The following is a 14422-nucleotide window of genomic DNA, read 5'->3' on the forward strand; positions in this document are numbered from 1 at the left end:
TAGAGAAATCAGAAAAGAGAAAAGAATGAAAGAAATGACAAAAATGACAAAAAATGATAAAAATGGCAAAAATGACAAAAATGACAAAAATGACAAAGAAATGACAAAAATGACAAAAATGACAAAAATGACAAAAATGACAAAGTGACAAAAATGAAAAAAATGACAAAAATGACAAAAATGATAAAAATGACAAAAATGACAAAAATGACAAAAATGACAAAAATGACAAAAATGACAAAAATGACAAAAATGACAGAAATGACAAAAATGACAAAAATGACAAAAATGACAAAAAAGACAAAAATCACAAAAATGACTAAAATGACAAAAATGACAAAAATGACAAAAATTACAAAAATGGCAAAAATGACAAAAATGACAAAAGTGACAAAAATGAAAAAAATGACAAAATGACAAAAATTAAAAATAAGGCCAAAAATGACAAAAATTAAAAATAAGGCCAAAAATGACAAAAATGACGAAAATGACAAAAATGACAAAAATGACAAAAATGACAAAAATGACAAAACTGACAAAAATGAAAAAAAAATGACAAAAATGACAAAAATTAAAAATAAGGCCAAAAATGACAAAAATGACAAAAATGACAAAAATGACAAAAATGACAAAAATGACAAAAATGACAAAAATGACAAAAATGACAAAAATGACAAAAATGACAAAAATGACAAAAATGACAAAAATGACAAAAATGACAAAAAAGACAAAAAAGACAAAAATCACAAAAATGACAAAAATGACAAAAATGATAGAAATGACTAAAATGACAAAAATCACAAAAATGACAAAAATGACAAAAATGACAAAAATGACAAAAATGACAAAAATGACAAAAATGACAAAAATGACAAAAATGACAAAAATGACAAAAATGACAAAAATGACAAAAATCACAAAAATGACTAAAATGACAAAAATGACAAAAATGACAAAAATGACAAAAATGACAAAAATGACAAAAATGGCAAAAATGACAAAAATGACAAAAATGACAAAAATGAAGAAAATGACAAAAATGAAAAAAATGACAAAAATGACAAAAATGACAAAAATGACAAAAACGACAAAAATTACAAAAATTACAAAAATTACAAAAATTACGAAAATGACAAAAGGGACAAAATTTACAAAGGTGACAAAAATGATAAAATCGACAAAAATGACAAAAATGTTAAAAATGACAAAAATGATAAAATCGACAAAAATTTCAAAAATGATTTGTATCATTTTTGTCATTTTTGTCATTTTGTCATTTTTGTCATTTTTGTCATTTTGTCATTTTTGTCATTTTTGTCATTTTTGTCATTTTTGTCATTTTTGTCATTTTTGTCATTTTTGTCATTTTTGTCATTTTTGTCATTTTTGTCATTTTTGTCATTTTTGTCATTTTTGTCATTTTTGTCATTTTTGTCATTTTTGTCATTTTTGTCATTTTTGTCATTTTTGTCATTTTTGTCATTTTTGTCATTTTTGTCATTTTTGTCATTTTTGTCATTTTTGTCATTTTTGTCATTTTTGTCATTTTTGTCATTTTTGTCATTTTTGTCATTTTTGTCATTTTTGTCATTTTTGTCATTTTTGTCATTTTTGTCATTTTTGTCATTTTTGTCATTTTTGTCATTTTTGTCATTTTTGTCATTTTTGTCATTTTTGTCATTTTTGTCATTTTTGTCATTTTTGTCATTTTTGTCATTTTTGTCATTTTTGTCATTTTTGTCATTTTTGTCATTTTTTCATTTTTGTCATTTTTGTCATTTTTGTCATTTTTGTCATTTTTGTCATTTTTGTCATTTTTGTCATTTTTGTCATTTTTGTCATTTTTGTCATTTTTGTCATTTTTGTCATTTTTGTCATTTTTGTCATTTTTGTCATTTTTGTCATTTTTGTCATTTTTGTCATTTTTGTCATTTTTGTCATTTTTGTCATTTTTGTCATTTTTGTCATTTTTGTCATTTTTGTCATTTTTGTCATTTTTGTCATTTTTGTCATTTTTGTCATTTTTATCATTTTTGTCATTTTTGTCATTTTTGTCATTTTTGTCATTTTGGTCATTTTTGTCATTTTTATCATTTTTATCATTTTTATCATTTTTGTCATTTTTGTCATTTTTGTCATTTTTGTCATTTTTGTCATTTTTGTCATTTTTGTCATTTTTGTCATTTTTGTCATTTTTGTCATTTTTGTCATTTTTGTCATTTTTGTCATTTTTATCATTTTTGTCATTTTTGTCATTTTTGTCATTTTTGTCATTTTTGTCATTTTTGTCATTTTTGTCATTTTTGTCATTTTTGTCATTTTTGTCATTTTTGTCATTTTTGTCATTTTTGTCATTTTTGTCATTTTTGTCATTTTTGTCATTTTTGTCATTTTTGTCATTTTTGTCATTTTTGTCATTTTTGTCATTTTTGTCATTTTTGTCATTTTTGTCATTTTTGTCATTTTTGTCATTTTTGTCATTTTTGTCATTTTTGTCATTTTTGTCATTTTTGTCATTTTTGTCATTTTTGTCATTTTTGTCATTTTTGTCATTTTTGTCATTTTTGTCATTTTTTCATTTTTGTCATTTTTGTCATTTTTGTCATTTTTGTCATTTTTGTCATTTTTGTCATTTTTGTCATTTTTATCATTTTTGTCATTTTTGTCATTTTGGTCATTTTTGTCATTTTTATCATTTTTATCATTTTTATCATTTTTGTCATTTTTGTCATTTTTGTCATTTTTGTCATTTTTGTCAATTTTGTCATTTTTGTCATTTTTGTCATTTTTATCATTTTTGTCATTTTTGTCATTTTTGTCATTTTTGTCATTTGTGTCATTTTTTATTTTGTCCGGAAGAATGATAAAGAATTTTAAGTTGGAAAGTCATGCTCGAATATCATTCTAGGAAATTTTAGTAAATGTTTTATCTGGTGTAAAGAAAGAAGTAGAAGATTATGATAGGAATCTCTAAGTATGGTTTAACTTTTACACTGGAAAAAGTTTAATAAGATTTTATCTACCTTACCAATTGCTACAGTCGACAGAACAACTTATATCGTCTCAAGCATGTTTTTTTAATTAAATTTTTTCGTAATGTTACATTTTTCGGGAGTCATAGGATTTTACGTACTGTTTCTAACATTTGTTTACTTTATATGTTGAAAAATCGTGTTTGTTTGAATTGATTCTTTCTTAACAATCTCTAGTTTAGAATTTGTTTTTTTTCTAACCTTTCGTTACAACTACTCACCGATATTATCGATCTGTCTCACTCTTCAACGTGCATATTTCTCTCCCCTTTTTTTAATTCTCGATTGCACCCCCTGCAGAAGAAGATCATGATCCTGATATGTCTCACCGTACTCGGTCTCATTGCGGCCTCGTACGTTAGTAGCTACTTTATGTAAACAACAACAACAACACAAAACGGTTGCAAGTTTAGGCCACCAGGTAGCGCACTCGACGACGACAAACGACTTCCAGACATCCCCCGGGCAACCAACAGCAAACAACAAACAACAACTAGTGTACTACTCTTCATCAAGCTGGCGACATCTGGTGCAGGCGACGCGGCAACAAAACAGCAGTTTATCTGTTCTAGTACTAATACTACTGCTCACGACGGCAGTAACTACGATGACCTGATCTTTAGAGCACACATACCAATGAAGCAGAAAAAGGACGGAAGAGGAAGAGGAGGAGGGAATGATATCCTTTGTAGAAATAATAATAAAAATAATGACAGAGACGACGAATCAAATCTGAACAAAACGCGAGAGAAGGCGAGACATAGGTAGAACGAAGGAATACACAACACATAGTGAAAACAGAGAGCACAAATGAAGTGGAAGAAGCATGAAGGAGGAAGGACTCAAGTCAAAAGTTCTACAGAGCCAATTCTGTAACGAATAGCAAACACCAGTATCAACAATCATTACCAGACAACCGCCAGTTCAAACTCAATAGGGAGACCTTAGAAACAAAAATGAAAAAAAAAACATCAAATCTACAAAAACAAACCGCACCCTTTCAGCCAGTTTAAGAATATCAGAATTTATTCCAGCTCCTCAGCATCCAGTGACAAATTTTGGAACAAGATTTCATCGGATTTGACGCTCTCTAGAGCTAAGCTGAGGCTCCAAACAGCTACTTCTGAGTTGCACTGCTGCTTGACGTAAAGTTCAGGGCACGAACTTTTAATTCAAGATCAATGTTTGTGTTCCGATTGATTGACTCCACATTGAGTTCGGTTGACCCTGATTTGTTTTGCGTTCATTGTGTTAATCGTGCATTTGATTGAAGGATCGCTGCCAATCGTCGAGAAATGCCAGGATAACTTGTCCATTCAACAACAGCAAAGACAGTTCGGAAGATTGACTGTGACGCCGTGAAGTTTTCCCTGTCCCCGAATTCTACCAATAGCATCCCTGAGCACATACACACACAGATATCGCAATAAATCGTATCAACACAACAACAACAAACAAAAAAGGAAAAGTCAATCAACTGTAAAAATAGAATCTATTTATATATACAAAAAAACAAGACAGCATCTCTTCGACTTTTAATCGCCACATTTGCACATCTCTGCCAGTAGTCGGAGACATTCAGAGCAACAATTGAAACGACATCGTAACGATCTGCGTAATTGCACCTACTGCTAGTCTTCTGTCTGTTATTGCTAGTACTACTACTACCACTACTTCCACCATCTACTACTGCTACCAAACTACAACTGTCATCAACCGATCACCAATCAACACAACCAATACCAATACTTCTACTACTACAACTACAACTAGTACTATGTGTGTGTCCCTGTCTTCTTGCTGTACAAAAAAAAAAATGAAAATGTAAGAGGCAAATCGTTAAGAATGACATAATCACGCAAACGACAACTTCAACAACAAACAACAACAGAAACAGAATCCAACAATTTTAGAGAAAACAGAGTGTATACAAAAATATCACTAATGTAACTACTGCTAGCATATTATTACATACCAAAACAAAATAATATAAAAAAAACGAACGAACAAAAAAAAAAAACAATCCAGCAAAAATAGTGTGTCAGAGATCCAGTCGCGAAACAGAAAACAAACAAAAAAAACAAACCAAGTACATAGGCAAACAAAAAACAAACGAGTTTAAAACCCAACAAAAAAAATATAGTCAATCTCTCACTCCCCCTCTCGATCTGAGCAAATCGTGTAAATTTCAATCAGGTACATACATGTTTTATATATTCACATTAACATATTTACCCTTACCAAGTGAACAAATGACAAACGATTTTATTTTTAACTTACAATTTTTATTTTGGTTGAAAAAATCAACACTAGGCTGTAAAAATTATTTATTTGTTTTTTTTGTAGGTTTGAATGAAGGGACAAAAATACTGGTTGTGCAATCATGAGCTGAGCTGAGTTAGATGTCAGGAACCTTTTTCAGGATATGTTTTTTCAATGTCCTACTTTATTTTTCTAATCAAGTTGGAATCAAAAGGTGAACAATATTTCATCAGAAGTACTGTTCGAGTTTTCCATCGATTTTGAAAACCAGAAATGTATATTTCTTGCGCGAGCTTTTATTACGTCGTATCAAACATTTTAAGGATTCTTCATTCAGAGACACCGTGATATGGATTGAGCGACCCAAGCACGATGCACAGTGGGCAAATTAGGACCCTAAATACCAAAATGACCTTAAATGATATTATTGTTACGTCAAATTTCTCAGGAATTCATAGAAAAAACGACACAACTCATTCAATTTTTCTGTGATATTCATGAAATTTACAACGCATGCAAGTTTTACATGACAAGTTTATTTATCCAAATGAAGAATCAATTTGCAAAGCAAAAATGAAATTTAAAATGAATTACTTTCAAGGAATGTGCATCCAATTTGAGAAACGAGCGTGATGACACAGCGATATGACTTATTTTACTGAATGACTTCTAACATTTTCGACATGAGGGTCCCAGACAAAATCAAAGCAAAAAAAGGAACCTAATGACAAAAAATTTCGAGCATAAAAATATTTCGAAATAAATGGAAACATTTTGTATTGAAAGAGAGAGTGGCTCCCATAAAAAATCAGCAAAAAATACGACAGAACTTACCCAGCAAACATTTTTGTAGCTATATTTTTATGCTGTTTTGTTAAACGTTCCATATACATTATAGAATGATCGTATGAAAGTTGAAAAACAGCATTTACCTACCAAAGTGGAGGCAATATACATACATCAATTTAATTTCTTTCTTCTTCTTCTTCTTACATCAACATGGCCAAAACATGTAGGCATCCTGGAAAATGGAAAACTTGCGTCTTTCATTTTTCTTTTCAGCGTATTATCTGTTACATGTTGCTATGCATTGCAGATATTACTACGGCCAGGTCAACCATGTGATGAAAACCGCGAAAGATACAGGATACAGGGGAGGAATGAAGCGTGGAGATCCCTACCAAATGCTTAATATAATATTTTGATATATATTAATTTATGCCATTTGGAAAAGTATATATGAAAAAATGATACATCAAATGCTGTTACGGAATTAGGAATTTACGATACTTACCAACATTAAACTGACCGCAATAACAAATAGAGAATAGAATATTACAATTGGGTTGCTGTAGATCAGCTATTTTGCCTTCGTATCTTTCCGTCTACTCTGTGGATAGTATGAGAGGTTAATGATCAGTAAAATTATTAGTCAACGGTTGAAAAACTAAGCAATTTGGCTTAGTTACCTGCAATGTAGCAGTTTGAAATTTCTGTAGCTGGGTACAACCTCTTCTAGCCTATCACAAATTCTTTTATTACCAAATATAATAGACTAACAAAGCGTTCCTCCATTCAGGTAAAAATGTTTCAATCATTATGATTCACTTTTTACAGCAATTCAAATTTAACGAAACAGAAAAAACGCCCAAACGTTCGCTAAGCTCTTTATCATAATTAGTTTTAGATACGTCAAAATCAAAAGCTCGATGGGCTGGATAAAGCTTACATGATCAGTTCTGTTAAGCGAGCTCTTAGGCACTCAAGTTTCCATGGAAAAAGTGAAACATTCCTTTGAAATATTTCCTGCAGTAAAGCAAAAATGGACGCAGAGAACTGAAATTGCAAAATATTGCAAAGAAAATAAAACTTTGTAAAAAAAAAAACATGAAAATTCTTTTACACAGATTGTCAACCGAGTATAATTGAAAAAAATCTACTTATCCTCATCAGGCTCAGGCTCAGGCTCCTCACAATTCGCAAGAAGAATGCCGTGATACCTTCATCTGGGCTCCTAGGCAGTAGCATTCCTGGGCAATCTGGGTGGTGTAGCGCTTCCCCCATGCACTTTATCACATTTGAAAATATCATCAATTTAATTTCTTTCTGAAGCTACGAAAACTACACTAATCCGGCGCTATCCGATACCTTATTCGTACCTATCGCAAGAATGCAAGAGAGCGCAAGATTTTGTTCTCCTAGCCTTCGAATCAAGGGATTGAAATCAACAGAAAATTCTCTGCATTTGGAGTGGTAATGATCAAAATTCCACAACTGCTCCACAAATTGCAATAATTTGCAACAATTAGCACATTTTCACTCTCTCTGAGCACTGGTTTCTCTCATTTGAACTCAAACCTTCTAATTTTCTCTAACAAATTGCCACAAATTACCACAAATTCAATCATTGGCTGCACAATTTGTGTAATCATTTACGAAATTTCTCCCTTCGTTTCAGTTCCCCGTTTCGAATCGTTGTCAGCGACAATATTTTCCAGTTTTCTCATTGGTCAATATTACCACAGATGAACAGATGTTCAAGCTCGAACAAAAAATCTTCGGAATGTTGTGTAATATTTCCAGGGCTCTCTTTTAAAGAAGCAATTGAAAAATATCGAAAACAGTGCCATCTATTGCTCGATTTGTAACTTTTGAACGGCGCAATAGATGGCACTGTTTCTAGATAGCGTAAGGTTGCCAGATTACCCGGTTTTATCCGAGTTAGAATATTTAATTCAAAATTTGTGAACAGTCGGGTCCAGCCTGGTTGCCGAGATTTCATTGAAAAAAGCCCGGATTTTGCCCGGATTTATTCACTTTAGCTCTCTTTATCAAACAAAAAAAAAACAATTGTGTTGTTAAATTTTTTTTATTTATGCCTCCGAAAAGGAAATTTTTGGCAAGTTTTGCAAAAATAATCTGAAGGATTTTTTGGACGACAAAAATACGATTTAAAATCTGTCATTGCCGAGTTTTATATAAAATTGTCCGAATTTGTCCGGCTGTGCTGAAAAAATTCTGACAACCTTAAGATAATGTTTTTAAAAGTAATAATTTTTCGAAAGGGCGCAATGGTTTTTTGACTCATAAATAAAAAAATTAGATTAATTGTTATATAAAACCAAAATACCCACGAATAACTTTAAGCTGAGAGAAAAAGTATCATCATATTTTTTTTCACTATAAACACTGCCGAAATAACAAATAGATGTACTATCTTAAACTATAAAATTCCAGAAAGCAGTGCAAAATTTTGAATGCTATCATTTAAACAAACCGAATCAACTTTTGAACCTTTCTAACTAACATCGTTGTAGAATGGACGGCTTCAATATAGATTCACAACAAGGTAAATTTATCTGGTTCATTTTACCTTCATTCTTTTTACTCAAGAGACTAACTAACAATATTGAACAAGCCAGACGAACCAGTTATCGAATCCAGTTGAGTTTGAAATCAAATCTCTGAGCGTACATTTTCTCGTAACATATCTTTTTTCTATTTTGTGCTTCATGCTAGTTTGCAGCAATTGTTAAAACAGCTTTAAGCTAAAATTTTTCAAATCACAAATGGGTAACAAATTCAATTTGCTCGAAACTCGTCAAATAGTAATATGACGTTTTCATAACTAACTAATAGACATTGCACTTTCTTCTTGCCAATTTTCTCCGATGTCCTTGCAGACATCTGGTGGCTCAACCAAAAAACATAAAATTAATTCAAAACGGTCGTTGGGCCTTTACACATATGTCAATGCTTAGCTTGTACATCTGTTCATCTGTGATATTACTCAATTCCCATCTGATGTTTAGCCATTTGGATGCACTGCTAATTGCAGAGAGATTATGACGATGATTTTCTTACTTAAAGCTCGCGTGGGAGCAAAATTATTTAAAAAATTTCAAAACTTGGCGGACTTTCTGTCATATCCGATTTAAACTGACTTCAGACAACATTTTATACTATCTTATTATGTAAAGTCCAACTCAACTGGAACCATTTGCAAGTGATTTCAATCAATTTGCCATAAAGAGTTAATTTATTTTATTTAATGTAACTTTTTCTTCAAATTTACTGTGAAATTCCGCACAACTCTTTCAACTTTTAAGCGATTATCATCAAAATTGGTTGAAAGGCCGATTTTTATATAACGAAGTGATTTGTTTTTTTTTTTAAAACCCCCTGCGACTTTCGAAAAGATCTATCATTACAAAATTGCCAATGGCTGCTGATATGCCCACTGTTTTTCAAAAATGTCTTGAAAAATCTGAATGGCGATGTTTCTAACATATTCGTGGCATTCCTCACTTTTCAATTACTAATTCGAATCATTTCCTGCCATTTTGCAACATTTTTCAACGAAAACTCCACTGCTTCAACAGTTTAACAAATTGTCAGCTGGCGTGATGAAAATATCGCAACCGCGAGAGAAGCGATAACAGAAGAGGTCAATCAATCCGTTTACAGTAGATACGGTCCTGGGATAAGTTTCGGATGAAGTATCTCTGGCGGAATGATTAGTAAACATTGTGAAACAAACATTTCTGGTATATTTCGTATCCAAAGCCGTTTGCAGTTTTTTTTGTACACGCTAGGATTTCTCGAAAACAGTAAATTTAAGGAGAATCTTCCCCCTATTTATATCTCCGGGATCTCCTCCCTACTATCGGGGACACGTATGTCAAGTTTGGTGAAAATCCATTCAGACGTTCCGAAATAGTCTTACATTTTTTTCTTGATTGTGACAAAAATGCGTCCAATCCAATATGACAAATTTTTCACAACTCCAAAACGTCAAAATGTCACATGTGGCAATGATGCGTCCAACTAATGACCTTTCAGATTTTGTCTCGTTCTTCAAGACTTTTTGGACTTTTGTCAGACATTTTTCAAGGATCCAAACTTCCAGACTTTTGTCATTTCTTCCAGCATTTCCAGACTTTTGAGTTTCGATATGAATTTTTTGACAAAACAGTCAAAATTCAAAATTTGTTGACAAATGTTGATGGCAGGAAATGATTCGAATTAGTAATTGAAAGGTGAGGAGTGCCACGAAACTTTCGGATAATCCGACCCGGACCTGATTCTTACAATTTAAACTACAATTCACGAATAAATCACATGCGCCGAACAAGAAATGCCAAATCAAACACGGAAAATAAACCAAAGCCTAAAATTTACCGAGAAGCAGAGGTGATTTTTTACACTCATCTGTCTCGGAAAATTTACCTAGAAAAAAGGGAATTTTACCTTTTTTTCATTCACCTAGTAAAAAGGTGAATTTTACCTTTTTTTAAAATATTCTTCATTCTCTTCTTCGATTGAATCATCCTGCCAGCTGGAGGATAATATTAACCGTCTGTGACTGCCCCGTAGTGATGTGGAAAACGCGCTTTGAAGTGTTTTCCACATCATTCCGCAACAGCCACAGACAGTTAACGGTAAATTTTACTGGCCCAATCTATTATGGAAGAAAAAATTTAAGAAATCTTGCAGAACTAAATGAAATTTTAGATAAATTCACTGCTTCGTTCTGATTTTCGCATTTTGCACACGAATTCAAATCTAGCTTCTCAATGAAATAACAGCTCAACCTGGAGGTTTATTGATCAATAATCGGTTTCAGAAAATTGTTACCTTTTTTCAAGGTGAATTGTACAGATTTGTTTAGCTCAATCCAGGTGAATTTCACCTCACTACAAGAAAGTTTTACCACGATGAGGTAGAAGGTACCTTTTATCGTTTTACCTTCTTTTCTCGGTGAATTGTATTTTTTTTCTGCTCAATTCAATTCAATTCAATTCAATCCATCTTCACCTTGCTACGAGATTTAACCGTTTTTTTTGGGATATATCTTTTTTCTAGGTGAATTCGACCTTTTTTGCCAGCCCGATTCAGGTAAACTTTACCTTTTTGTTAGGCGAGTGTTTTACCTCGACGAGGTAAACCCTACCTTTTTAGATTTAGATGTTTCAGTTGATTTTACTCTTTTTTTTTTTTATTATTTCCTGGGAAAATGTTCGTGGTATTACAGATATGCCTCCATTTTCCGACTATTCGTAGAATTTGGCGTCATAAGTTCACACAGGAATTTTCACTGAAAAAAATAGTCCATTTTCTAATAATTCAATCGAGGCTCGTATGATAGGATCATGTATTTGCGATAACAGCAAAATAATATATAATGATCGTGAACTTTGACCACGTTTTTTTCGTTTTGCCTTTTTGTAACATGTGACAATTATGCTTCCAACGGCGTTGAAGTGGCCCAAATCGGTGTGGATCATATAATATTTGTGAAATCTTACGTTGCAGGCCAGGACAAGTATAAGAGCTGTCCAATACTAAATCATTGTTAAATAAGACACATTTCGAATAACTTTCGAGAGATTTTGAGTTTGAAACACATAGGTTTTGACATAACTAAGTAATGAAATGTATTTTATTGGAGCTTTTGTTCCCTTCTTTGAAAACGATTTGAAGTTTGAAATTTTTAACTTTCGCACAACATTTATGTAGAATACGATCCATTTCGAATATTTTCGAGAGATTTTATTCAAATTTGAAAACATCCCGAAAGTGAGACTTCCACACAAATTAAAAACACCTTCTACGGCATCAGTTTTTAAATCTTTGGGAAAACGATTTGTTCGGCATTTATTCTACTCAATAAGTACAGAAATTCTACGTTATAACATAACTCATGGAATTCTACTTCAAATAGCCTAATTTGTTCAAAGGTTTTCGGCAGAGATTAAAAAAAACATGCTAACAGTTCAACATTTTTTTAAATTTTTGTTTAAACTTCTGGTAGAACAAAGTTTACCGGGACACCCAGTGTGAAATTAAATTTGAAAGCATTGTGGAGGATTGAATCATCCTGTAGCCTGTAGGATGAAAATGTCAAGAAATAAGAAATACCTAAAAGGAATGAGATGTTCCATGATTCCGACAAAGTAGGATGTCTAAAGAAGACTTAAAACCACAGAAAACTAAATGAAACTTCGAAAACTATTCATAGTTATGTAGATAATCAAATAAGAAACTTCGCTCAGCTCATGATTAACACCAGCCAGCCTAAATAATTTAGTTTCGTAAACCAAATGGTTATTAAAATGCCTTCGAAATTCATTTGTATCAAATTCACAGTTCTCTTCGGTTTTGCATCATCAGTCTTATCCTAGGTTAACTTGTATATTTTTAAAGTTTTTTTCAATTGGAATAGAATGTACCAAATCGCGATTGTGTGCTAGAAAAAAAAGCATTTTATAGTAGGTACCAATAACAATAATTACCCACAACCGTACCAGTAAACGATACTTGCAGTAGAAATATTGCGCCCTGTAGGTAACGTCCCGTGTAAATCCCTTTACCCTAAACAGACAAAAAAAACTATGCATTTATTAAAAGCATTGTTTCTTAAGTAATTTAATGCATAAAATATCCCTTCCCAGCATTATTTTGTTAATAGAGTAAAACGATCAAATTTTTCTAAATTTTAGCAAACCACGTCCCTTCCTAAAAAATAGAATTAATAGTGATTTACCCGAAGAAATCCGTTGGGCCCTTAAAAGATCTTAACGTTTCTTAAATTGTACAGCGTTAAACTTCCATTTCAGAAAAAAAAAACAGCAAGAATGATTTCGTGTTCCCCAATTTTTTTCTTTTTTTAAGTTCTCCTAATGTCTGAATAATTAATTATAAGCGAATGATTGTGTACAGTACAGTGTCGTGGGCGTCGTATGTCCGAGGAATGCTAGTTCTTACGTTTTATAAGTTTATTTATAAAAAATCCCTTTTGCTCCCATCGTGTTTCACCCACACGTTTCGAGTTGTACACTACTAAACCAATTGAAGATTAAAACGTTCACTAAATTATTATACCTTCTTTTTTTTAAATTTAAGTTGTGTCTCATTGTTTTGCCATTAGTTTTTAAGTTAAGTCTCGTCCCAAGACCAAGTGATTGTTATTTTACTTATTATAAGATAAGCGTGTAGTCCAATTAAGACATTTTTTTTAAACAATTTTTTAGCGGTGAAGTCGTTCACCTGAATGTCTTAATATCTGCGAACAAACTGTTAATAATAAATTTTATCGACAAATAAAGCTCTTCAGTTTTTATTCAGTTTATGCGTTTTGGTTTCTGTCATTTTCCATCTTTTGCGTTCTACTCTTGTGGCAACATTTCTCAGCTGGTGTTGTTTGGTCAAGTTTTGATTTCTCCTTTTTTTTCGGCAGCAAACTTTTTACTAATCTCTAACTTTATCTCGTCCAATCTTTGCTACACCTTTTTTCCACCCACCACAAACATGCTTACCAATGAAAACAAAACGGAATCTTTTCGGTACACCACCCTCTTCGTTGAGAGCAGAAGAAGATTATAATTCTGATATGTGTGAGCATTCTGTTGATAGTGATTGCATCGACGATTGCCGGATATTTCGGTTTTTAAATAAAAAAAAGATCAACAGCAACAACAACTTCAAAAACCACCAACAAAAAAGAAGAGTGCAACAAAATAATATTAATCAATCATCGAGAGCGCTAAACGGACATCACACTTCACAAAATAAGTTTCTTACAGTTAAGGAAAGAACAAGAGAAAACAGTTGCCAGCCTTTTCACCGAAAGAAAATTCAACGGGAAACATCAGAAAGGTCGTGAATCAACAACTAGGCGGACGCAGGATGCCCTCAATCCTATCTCTAGTTTACAGCTGAGTTTGTTTGCAATCGTTTGCTCCTTCTCGACATGCGGAGAACCCTCAACGAGGGGTGATTCGTGGCAGCGCTTACACTGAACAAGTAATCGTAAGTATTATTTTTACTCCTATCATAGTATTTTCAACACATTCGAAAAATTAAAAAAAAAATGGGGGAAACATTTGGAAAGGATGTCCAATAGACCGCTGCAAGCCTTGTATGAAAATTTCAAATTTATAGATTTTTACACTTCAGATAACTTTTTTGGTTGTTTCTACTGCCACAAATAGTGATCAAAATTTTGGAAACGATTCACACAGTCCTGAATTAGTGTTTATTTTAGTGGAAATTTGTTTATGAAAACAAAATTTTTCATTCAAAAATCACACCTAAAGAAAAAGGTTCAAATTCAATGCCGATCGGAG

At 32.2% G+C, this 14422-nt stretch overlaps 1 protein-coding gene across 5 annotated transcripts in view; it reads left to right on the top strand.

The window, feature by feature from the left end:
- Window positions 1–14422, top strand: part of LOC129751258 (syntaxin-1A) — a 154700-nt gene that overhangs the window by 125591 nt on the left and 14687 nt on the right. For 3 of the 5 annotated variants that reach the window (XM_055746647.1, XM_055746648.1, XM_055746649.1), the window contains exon 9: window positions 13667–14105. In XM_055746647.1, coding sequence (XP_055602622.1) covers window positions 13667–13747 — 81 coding nt within the window. In that variant the 3' untranslated portion in view covers window positions 13748–14105. Of the gene's footprint in view, window positions 1–3332; window positions 5229–13666; window positions 14106–14422 lie in introns of all 5 variants that reach the window. The other 2 variants (XM_055746650.1, XM_055746651.1) reach the window with 1 other exon arrangement.

The sequence above is a fragment of the Uranotaenia lowii genome, chromosome 3 (assembly GCF_029784155.1).
Source record: "Uranotaenia lowii strain MFRU-FL chromosome 3, ASM2978415v1, whole genome shotgun sequence".
NCBI classification, from domain to species: domain Eukaryota; kingdom Metazoa; phylum Arthropoda; class Insecta; order Diptera; family Culicidae; genus Uranotaenia; species Uranotaenia lowii.